This window comes from Pleurodeles waltl, chromosome 4_1 (assembly GCF_031143425.1).
Source record: "Pleurodeles waltl isolate 20211129_DDA chromosome 4_1, aPleWal1.hap1.20221129, whole genome shotgun sequence".
In the NCBI taxonomy this organism is placed as follows: Eukaryota; Metazoa; Chordata; class Amphibia; order Caudata; family Salamandridae; genus Pleurodeles; species Pleurodeles waltl.
The window spans coordinates 28,733,690-28,743,934 of NC_090442.1; the positions used below are offsets into that span (position 1 = coordinate 28,733,690).

A 10,245-nucleotide genomic window follows, 5' to 3' on the forward strand; every position below is an offset into this window, starting at 1 on the left:
GAAATTCTTCTTCCTCAGAAGTAGAATCTACTGTAGAGGGAGGGATAGTAGGTAGTGCTTTACTTCTACTAGCCCTAGCTTTAGGGAGCACTTGGTCCATTGTTCCAGGATCCAAGTCACCCTGTCCTTTTTTGCTTTTTGGCTTGAGCCCTGGTCAAAGCAAAAATATGCCCTGGAATGCCCAGCATTGCTGCATGAGCCTCCAACTCCACTTCTGCCCAAGCTGATGTCTCTAAATCATTCCCTAATAGACAGTCTACAGGTAAATCTGAGGCAACCACAACTTTCTTTGGGCCAGTAACCCCCCCCAGTTGAGATTTACAACAGCCATGGGGTGGCTAAGGGTGTTGTTGTGAGCATCGGTTACTTGGTACTGGTGACCAAGTAGGTGTTGTTCAGGGTGGACCAGTTTCTCTATTACCATTGTAACACTGGCACCAGTGTCACTGTAGGCCTGAACCTCAACACCATTTATTAGGGGTAGTTGCTTGTACTTATCCATGTTAAGGGGACAAGCAACCAAGGTGGCTAAATCAATAGCCCCCTCAGAGACTAACACAGCCTCTGTGGTCTCCCTAATCAGTCCAACCCCAACTAAGTTACCAATAGTGAGCCCAGCTACTCCCTTAGATTGGCTATTAGTAGGTTTGCTCCCACCACCACTACTGTTATTAGTAGGGACACTAGGTGTAGCAGTAGGGGTTGTAGTGGTAGGAGGCTTGGTGCTTTTCTTTGGACAACTGGGGTCTGTTGTACAATGGCCTTTTATTTTACATAAATAGCACCATGGTTTATTTTCTTTGTTTTGATTTGAAGAGGATTTGGGCCCACCACCCCCACCAGAGTGTTTTTGTGGGCCTGATGAAGACTCATTTTTAGATTTGTCCCCACCCTTGTCAGAAGACTTACATTCCTTCTTCTTATTGCCATCTTTGTCACCCCCTGTATGAACTTTTCTGTTCACCCTTGTTCTGACCCATTTGTCTGCCTTCTTTCCCAATTATTGGGGAGAGGTCAGATCAGAGTCCACCAAGTACTAGTGCAACAAATCAGACACACAATTATTAAGAATATGCTCTCTCAGGATCAAGTTATACATGCTTTCATAATGGTAACTTTACTGCCATGTAACCACCCCTCCAAGGCCTTCACTGAATGGTCAACAAAATCAACCCAGTCTTGTGAAGACTCCTTTTTGGTCTCTCTGAACTTCATCCTGTACTGTTCAGTGATTAAGCCATAACCATCCAGGAGTGCATTCTTAAGAACTGCAAAATTATTGGCATCACTTTCTTTCACAGTAAGGAGCCTATCCCTACCCTTTCCACTAAATGATAGCCATAGGATAGCAGCCCACTGCCTTTGAGGGACATCCTGTACAACACAGGCCCTCTCAAGTGCAGCAAACCACTTGTTCATGTCATCCCCCTCCTTATAAGGGGGAACTATCTTGTGCAGATTCCTGGAATCATGCTCTTTTGCAGGATGAATATGGGGAATACTGCTGCTGCCACCATGGGTTTCTAAACCCAATTTCTGTCTTTCTCTCTCCACTTCTAAGCACTATCTATCCAAATCCAGCTGTTGCTTCTTGAGCTTCAGTCTGGTTTGTTCCACTCTCAATCTATTGAGCTCCCTTTCTAACAATCTATCATCAGAGTGGGTGGGAGGGACATGCCTTGAAACAGAGGTATGGTGAGAATGAACAGAAGGAGACCCATCCCTTACAGAAGGCATCCTAACAGCTTGGTTAACAGAAACATCACTTCTACTATGGTGAGAAGGAATACTCTTGCTATGATGTGAGACAACACTATCAGTATGGTGTGACTCTACATCAGTACCAACTATGCTAGGCTGTCTAGTAATGGGCAGGCTAGGAAGTTTCTTTCCTGAATCTTTTTCTAGGGGAGTCACTGGATCAGATTGGGAACCATTAGCTACTTTTTCAACAGATGGGGCACCTCTGGCCTTATCTTGTTTTATAAGCATGTTATCCAACAGTTCTCTGGGGGGATTGTTCCCTACACTCAAACCTCTCTCTATGCAGAGACTCCTCGCTCCTTTCCAGCTAAGGTGATCATATGCAAGTATGGACAGATCAACAGTTTGGCCTGTGCCAGACATTTTAGACAGTGTTTAAGTGACAGAAAAAGAGAAAAAACGTTTTTCAGAACTTTTAGAAAGACAGAAAAAAAACTTTTGAAACTTTTTAAGAACTTTTAGAAAGTTTAGAGGTACTTTTCAGCACTTAGAAAGGAGTGAAAAGAGGAAATGCAAAACTTTTTGGTTAGGTGTACATACTCTGAACTTGTTTTGTATATTTTTCTCTTATGAAAAGTACAGTGACAAAAGTGGTAAGTAGTTGCAAAGTACTTATTCCACTGCTGCACAACCAATGTAGGAGGCTGGACTGGCTTGTAGTGAGTACCAAGGGGTACTTACACCTTGCACCAGGCCCAGGTATCCCTTATTAGTGTATAGGGTGTCTAGCAGCTTAGGCTGATAGATAATGGTAGCTTATCAGAGCAGCTTAGGCTGAACTAGGAGACGAGTGAAGCTCCTACAGTACCACTAGTGTCACTTGCACAATATCATAAGAAAACACAATACACAGATATACTAAAAATAAAGGTACTTTATGTTTATGACAATATGCCAAAGTATCTCAGTGAGTACCCTCAGTATGAGGATAGCAAATATACACAAGATATATGTACACAATACCAAAAATATGCAGTATAGTCTTAGAAAACAGTGCAAACAATGTATAGTTACAATAGGATGCAATGGGGACACATAGGGATAGGGGCAACACAAACCATATACTCCAAAAGTGGAATGCGAACCACGAATGGACCCCAAACCTATGTGACCTTGTAGAGGGTCGCTGGGACTATTAGAAAATAGTAAGGGTTAGAAAAATAGCCCACCCCAAGACCCTGAAAAGTGAGTTCAAAGTGCACTAAAGTTCCCCAAAGGACATAGAAGTCGTGATAGGGGAATTCTGCAGGAAAGACACAAACCAGCAATGCAACAACGATGGATTTCCAGTCGAGGGTATCCGGTGGAACAAGGGGGCCAAGTCCAAAAGTCACAAGCAAGTCGGAGATGGGCAGATGCCCAGGAAATGCCAGCTGTGGGTGCAAAGAAGCTGCTACTGGACAGTAGAAGCTGAGGATTCTGCAGGAACGACAAGGGCTAGAGACTTCCCCTTTGGAGGATGGATTCCGCACGCCATGGAGAGTCGTGCAGAAGTGTTTTCCCGCCGAAAGACCACCAACAAGCCTTGCTAGCTGCAAATCGTGTGGTTAGGGTTTTTGGATGCTGCTGTGGCCCAGGAGGGACCAGGATGTCGCCAATTGCGTCTGGGGACAGAGGGGGCGTCGAGCAAGACAAGGAGCCCTCTCAGAAGCAGGCAGCACCCGCAGAAGTGCCGGAACAGGCACTATGAAGAGGAGTGAAACGGTGCTCACCCGAAGTTGCACAAAGGAGTCCCACGTCGCCGGAGGGCCACTTAGAAAGTCGTGCAATGCAGGTTAGAGTGCCGTGGACCCAGGCTTGGCTGTGCACAAAGGATTTCCGCAGGAAGTGCACAGAGGCCGGAGTAGCTGCAAAAGTTGCGGTTCCCAGCAATGCAGTCTGGTGTGGGGAGGCAAGGACTTACCTCCACCAAACTTGGACGGAAGAGTCACTGGACTGTGGGAGTCACTTGGACACAGTTGCTGGATTCAAGGGACCTCGCTCATCATGCTGAGAGGAGACCCAGGGGACCGGTGATGCAGTTCTTTGGTGCTTGCAGTAGCAGAGGGAAGATTCCGTCGACCCACTGGAGATTTCTTCGGAGCTTCTAGTGCAGAGAGGAGGCAGACTACCCCCACAGCATGCACCACCAGGAAAACAGTTGAGAAGGCGGCAGGATCAGGGCTACAGAGTTGCAGTAGTCGTCTTTGCTACTTTGTTGCAGTTTTGCAGGCTTCCAGCGCGGTCAGCAGTCGATTCCTTGGCAGAAGGTGAAGAGAGAGATGCAGAGGAACTCTGATGAGCTCTTGCATTCGTTATCTAAGGAATTCCCCAAAGCAGAGACCCTAAATAGCCAGAAAAGGGGGTTTGGCTACTTAGGAGAGAGGATAGGCTAGCAACACCTGAAGGAGCCTATCAGAAGGAGTCTCTGACGTCACCTGCTGGCCCTGGCCACTCAGAGCAGTCCAGTGTGCCAGCAGCACCTCTGTTTCCAAGATGGCAGAGGTCTGGAACACACTGGAGGAGCTCTGGACACCTCCCAGGGGAGGTGCAGGTCAGGGGAGTGGTCACTCCCCTTTCCTTTGTCCAGTTTCGCGCCAGAGCAGGGCTGAGGGGTCCCTGAACCGGTGTAGACTGGCTTATGCAGAAATGGGCACCAAATGTGCCCATGAAAGCATTTCCAGAGGCTGGGGGAGGCTACTCCTCCCCTGCCTTAACACCTTTTTCCAAAGGGAGAGGGTGTAACACCCTGTCTCTGAGGAAGTCCTTTGTTCTGCCATCCTGGGCCAAGCCTGGCTGGACCCCAGGAGGGCAGAAACCTGTCTGAGGGGTTGGCAGCAGCAGCAGCTGCAGTGAAACCCCTGAAAAGGCAGTTTGGCAGTACCTGGGTCTGAGCTACAGACCCGTGGGATCATGGGATTGTGCCAACAATGCCAGGATGGCATAGAGGGGGCAATTCCATGATCTTAGACATGTTACATGGCCATATTCGGAGTTACCATTGTGAAGCTACACATAGGTATTGACCTATGTGTAGTGCACACGTGTAATGGTGTCCCCGCACTCACAAATTCCGGGGAATTTGCCCTGAACTATGTGGGATCACCTTGGCTAGTGCCAGGGTGCCCACACACTAAGTAACGTTGCACCTAACTTTTACCAGGTAAAGGTTAGACATATAGGTGACTTATAAGTTACTTAAGTGCAGTGAAAATGGCTGTGAAATAATGTGTGCATTATTTCACTCAGGCTGCAGTGGCAGGCCTGTGTAGTATTTGTCAGAGCTCCCTATGAGTGGCAAAAGAAATGCTGCAGCCCATAGGGATCTCCTGGAACCCCAATACCCTGGGTACCTCAGTACCATATGCTAGGGAATTATAAGGGTGTTCCAGTATGCCAATGTAAATTGGTGAAATTGGTCACTAGCCTGTTAGTGACAATTTGGAAAGAAATGAGAGAGCATAACCACTGAGGTTCTGGATAGCAGAGCCTCAGTGAGACAGTTAGTCATAACACAGGTAACACATTCAGGCACACTTATGAGCACTGGGGCCCTGGCTGGCAGGGTCCCAGTGACACATACAACTAAAACAACATATATACAGTGAAAAATGGTGGTAACATGCCAGGCAATATGGTACTTTCCTACAGTCCTGCACCAGAGTCCCTCTAAGGGAGTGAAGTCCAGTATCCCTGGTAGCAGCCTGTGCTGCACCGGAGTTACTCTAAGGGAGTAAAGTCCAATATCCCTAGAAGCAGCCAGTGCTGCACCGAAGTCGGGCTAAAGGAGTGAAGTCCAGTATCCCTGGTAGCAGCCAGTGCTGCACCGGCGTCACTCCAAGGGAGTAAAGTCTAATATCCCTAAAAGCAGCCGGTGCTGCACCAGAATCGATCTGAGGGAGTAAAGTTCAGCATCCCTGGTTGCAGTCTGTGCTGCACCAGAGTCGCTCTAAGGGAGTGAAGTCCAATATCCCTAGAAGCAGCCGGTGCTGCACCAGAGTCGCTCTAAGGAATGAAGTCCAGCATCCCTGGTAGCAGGTTGTGCTGCACCGGAGTCACTCTAAGGGATTAAAGTCCAGTATCCCTAAAAGCAGCCAGTGCTGCACCAGAGTCACTCTAAGGGAGTGAAGTCCAGTATCCCTGGTAGCAGCCGGTGTTGCGCCAGAGTCGCGCTAAGGAAGTAAAGTCCCATATCCCTAGAAGAAGCCGGTGCTGCGCCGGAGTCGCTTTAAGGGAGTGAAGTGCAGCATCCCTCATAGCAGCCTGTGCTGCACTGGAGTCACTCTAAGGGAGTAAAGACAAATATCCCTAGATGCAGCCGGTGCTGCACTGGAGTCGCTCTAAGGGAGTAAAGTCCAGCATCCCTGGTTGCAGGCTGTGCTTCACCAAAGTCTCTCTAAGGGAGAAAAGACTAGTATCTCTGGTTACAGCCTGTGCTGCAATGGAGTCATTCTAAGGGAGGGAAGTCCAGCAGCTCTGGTTGCAGTCTGTGCTCCACCAGAGTCACTCTAAGGGAGTTAAGTCCAGTATCCCTGGTAGCAGCCTGTGCTGCACTGGAGTCGCTCTAAGGGAGTGAAGTCCAGTATCCCTTGTAGCAGCCTATGCTGCACTGGAGTCGCTCTAAGGGAGTGAAGTCCAATATTCCTAGATGCAGCTTGTGCTGCACCAGAGTCACACTAAGGGAGTAAAGTCCATCATCCCTGGTTGCAGGCAGTGCTTCACCTTAGTCTCTCCCAGCGAGAAAATACTAGTATCTCTGCTTACAGCCTGTGCTTCAAGGGAGCCATTCTAAGGGAGTAAAGTCCATTATCCCTGGTTGCAGACTGTGCTGCAATGGAGTCACTCTAAGGGAGTAAAGTCCAGTATCCCTGGTAGCAGCCTGTGCTGCACCTGAGTCGCTCTTAATGAGTAAAGTCCAGCATCCCTGGTTGCAGCCAGTGCTTCACCGAAGTCTCTCTAAGGGAGAAAACACTAGTATCTCTGGTTACAGCCTGTGCTGCAATGGAGTCACTCTAAGGGAGTAAAGTCCAGTATCCCTGGTAGCTTCCTGTGCTGCACTGGAGTCGCTCTAATGGAGTAAAGTCCAGTATCCCCAGAAGCAGCCTGTGCTGCACCGGAGTCACTCTAAGGGAGTAAAGTCCAGTATCCCTGGTAGCAGCCTGTGCTGCACTGGAGTCGCTCTAATGGAGTAAAGTCCAGTATCCCCAGAAGCAGCCTGTGCTGCACCGGAGTCACTCTAAGGGAGTAAAGTCCAATATCCCTAGAAGCAGCCTGTGCTCCACTGGAGTCACTCTAAGGGAGTGAAGTCCAGTATCCCTGGTAGCATCCTGTGCTGCACTGAAGTCGCTCTAAGGGAGTAAAGTCCAATATCCCTAGAAGCAGCCGGTGGTGCACTGCAGTCGCTGTAAGGGAGTGAAGTCCAAAATCCCTAGAAGCAGCAGCAGGTGCTGCAGCAGTCACTCTAAGGGAGTAAACTCCAACATCTCTGGTTGCAATCTGTGCTGCACCGGAGTCACTCTAAGGGAGTGAAGTCCAGTATCCCTTGTAGCAGCCTATGCTGCACTGGAGTCGCTCTAAGGGAGTGAAGTCCAATATTCCTAGATGCAGCTTGTGCTGCACCAGAGTCACACTAAGGGAGTAAAGTCCATCATCCCTGGTTGCAGGCAGTGCTTCACCTTAGTCTCTCCCAGCGAGAAAATACTAGTATCTCTGCTTACAGCCTGTGCTTCAAGGGAGCCATTCTAAGGGAGTAAAGTCCATTATCCCTGGTTGCAGACTGTGCTGCAATGGAGTCACTCTAAGGGAGTAAAGTCCAGTATCCCTGGTAGCAGCCTGTGCTGCACCTGAGTCGCTCTTAATGAGTAAAGTCCAGCATCCCTGGTTGCAGCCAGTGCTTCACCGAAGTCTCTCTAAGGGAGAAAACACTAGTATCTCTGGTTACAGCCTGTGCTGCAATGGAGTCACTCTAAGGGAGTAAAGTCCAGTATCCCTGGTAGCTTCCTGTGCTGCACTGGAGTCGCTCTAATGGAGTAAAGTCCAGTATCCCCAGAAGCAGCCTGTGCTGCACCGGAGTCACTCTAAGGGAGTAAAGTCCAGTATCCCTGGTAGCAGCCTGTGCTGCACTGGAGTCGCTCTAATGGAGTAAAGTCCAGTATCCCCAGAAGCAGCCTGTGCTGCACCGGAGTCACTCTAAGGGAGTAAAGTCCAATATCCCTAGAAGCAGCCTGTGCTCCACTGGAGTCACTCTAAGGGAGTGAAGTCCAGTATCCCTGGTAGCATCCTGTGCTGCACTGAAGTCGCTCTAAGGGAGTAAAGTCCAATATCCCTAGAAGCAGCCGGTGGTGCACCGCAGTCGCTGTAAGGGAGTGAAGTCCAAAATCCCTAGAAGCAGCAGCAGGTGCTGCAGCAGTCACTCTAAGGGAGTAAACTCCAGCATCTCTGGTTGCAATCTGTGCTGCACCGGAGTCACTCTGAGGGAGTAAAGTCCAATATCCCTAGAAGCAGCCTGTGCTGCAATGGAGTCACTCTAAGGGAGTAAAGTCCAGTATCCCTGGTAGCAGCCTGTGCTGCACTGGAGTCGCTCTAATTGAGTAAAGTCCAGTATCCCCAGAAGCAGCCTGTGCTGCACCGGAGTCACTCTAAGGGAGTGAAGTCCAGTATCCCTGGTAGCAGCCGGTGCTGCGCTGGAGTCCCGCTAAGGGAGTAAAGTCCCATATCCCTAGAAGAAGCCGGTGCTGCACCGGAGTCGCTCTAAGGGAGTGAAGTCCAGTATCCCTCGTAGCAGCCTGTGCTGAACTGGAGTCGCTCTAAGGGAGTAAAGACCAATATCCCTAGATGCAGCCGGTGCTGCACTGGAGTTGCCCTAAGGGAGTGAAGTCCACTATCCCTCGTAGCAGCCTGTGCTGCACTTGAATTGCTCTAAGGGAGTGAAGACCAGTATCCCTGAAAGCAGCCGGTGTTGCACTAGAGTCACTCTAAGGGAGTGAAGTCCAGTATCCCTGATAGCAGCCGGTACTGCGCTGGAGTCGCGCTAAGGGAGTAAAGTCCCATATCCCTAGAAGAAGCCGGTGCTGCACTGGAGTCGCTCTAAGGGAGTAAAGTCCAATATCCCTAGATGCAGCCGGTGCTGCACTGGAGTCGCTCCAAGGGAGTAAAGTCCAGCATCCCTGGTTGCAGGCAGTGCTTCACCAAAGTCTCTCTAAGGGAGAAAAGACTAGTATCTCTGGTTACAGCCTGTGCTGCAATGGAGTCATTCTAAGGGAGTGAAGTCCAGCAGCTCTGGTTGCAGTCTGCGCTCCACCGGAGTCACTCTAAGGGAGTAAAGTCCAGTATCCCTGGTAGCAGCTGGTGCTGCAGTGGAGTCGCTCTAAGGGAGTAAAGTCCAATATCCCTAGAAGTGCCGGTGCTGCAACGGAGTCGCTCTAAGGGAGTGAAGTCCAGTATCCCTTGTAGCAGCCTATGCTGCACTGGAGTCGCTCTAAGGGAGTAAAGTCCAATATTCCTAGATGCAGCTTGTGCTGCTCCAGTGTCACACTAAGGGAGTAAAGTCTAGTATCTCTGGTTGCAGCCAGTGCTGCAATGGAGTCACTCTAAGGGAGTAAAGTCTAGTATCTCTGGTTGCAGTCTGTGCTGCACCAGAGTCACTCTAAGGGAGTAAAGTCCAGTATCCCTAGAAGCAGCCGGTGCTGCAAAAGAGTTATTCTAAGGGAGTAAAGTTCAGGGTATTTCACTTGTCTTATTAAGGGAGTACATCGTTTACTGATTTTAGCCTATCATGTTCTGTAGACACTTTAAGGAGGGTCCTTTACCTCTGGTTCCAGCCTGTGATGTCTGAAGACCCTCTAAGGGGTAGGAACTTTGCTTCTAAGGTGCTGGGGTCTTTCACTTGTTATTTCGGGCCCTGTTGGGGAGTACGTCCTTTACTTTAAGGGGGGCTTTTACATCAGGCGTTCCTCGGGGAACACAAGCGCAGAGAAGCAGGGCTCATCCAGCTCTCAGGAGATTCTCTGACCTCATTGCACGTCTTTCCTGCTCTGTTCAGTTTAGTTTTTGAACCTGTCTCTGGGAGGGGGCAGTGTGTGTGCCAGGCGCCGCCCGGGCACTCAGCCACAAACAGCCCTGGGATGCCCTCGGGAGGCTCCACACCCTGAAGGACAGAGGCGGAGAGGAGCCCGGTCTGCAGGGCACACCCGGGTGGCATGGCCCGGTACCTGTGATCTCATTACCCCGCATCAAGGGCATATAAAGGAGCTGAAGACACGCGCTGCCTGGCAGCTGCCCTCCACAGCGCACCATGCCGGGCACAAGCGCCCTCCTCGCCTCGGCCGCCTTGCTGGGCCTTGCCCTGGCACTGCCAGTGAGTTCTGGGGCCTCTTCCCTCGGCACTGCTCTACTACTCATGCGGCACACTGTCCGTCCCTGGCACTGTCTCTGGCACTGTCCTTCCCTGGCACTGTCTCTGGCACTGTCCTTCCCTGGCACTATCTGTCTCTTGCACTGTCC

The 10,245-nt window shown here is 50.1% G+C and overlaps 1 protein-coding gene across 2 annotated transcripts in view; it reads left to right on the top strand.

Moving 5' to 3' along the window:
* Positions 1-9,876: 9,876 nt before the first annotated feature.
* LOC138287308 (astacin-like metalloendopeptidase) overlaps positions 9,877-10,245 on the top strand; it is a 181,891-nt gene continuing 181,522 nt past the window's right edge. Inside the window, exon 1 of one of the 2 annotated variants that reach the window (XM_069227664.1) lies at positions 9,877-10,099. In XM_069227664.1, coding sequence (XP_069083765.1) covers positions 10,037-10,099 — 63 coding nt within the window. In that variant the 5' untranslated portion in view covers positions 9,877-10,036. The remainder of the gene's footprint in view (positions 10,100-10,245) is intronic. The other variant, XM_069227665.1, reaches the window with a different exon arrangement.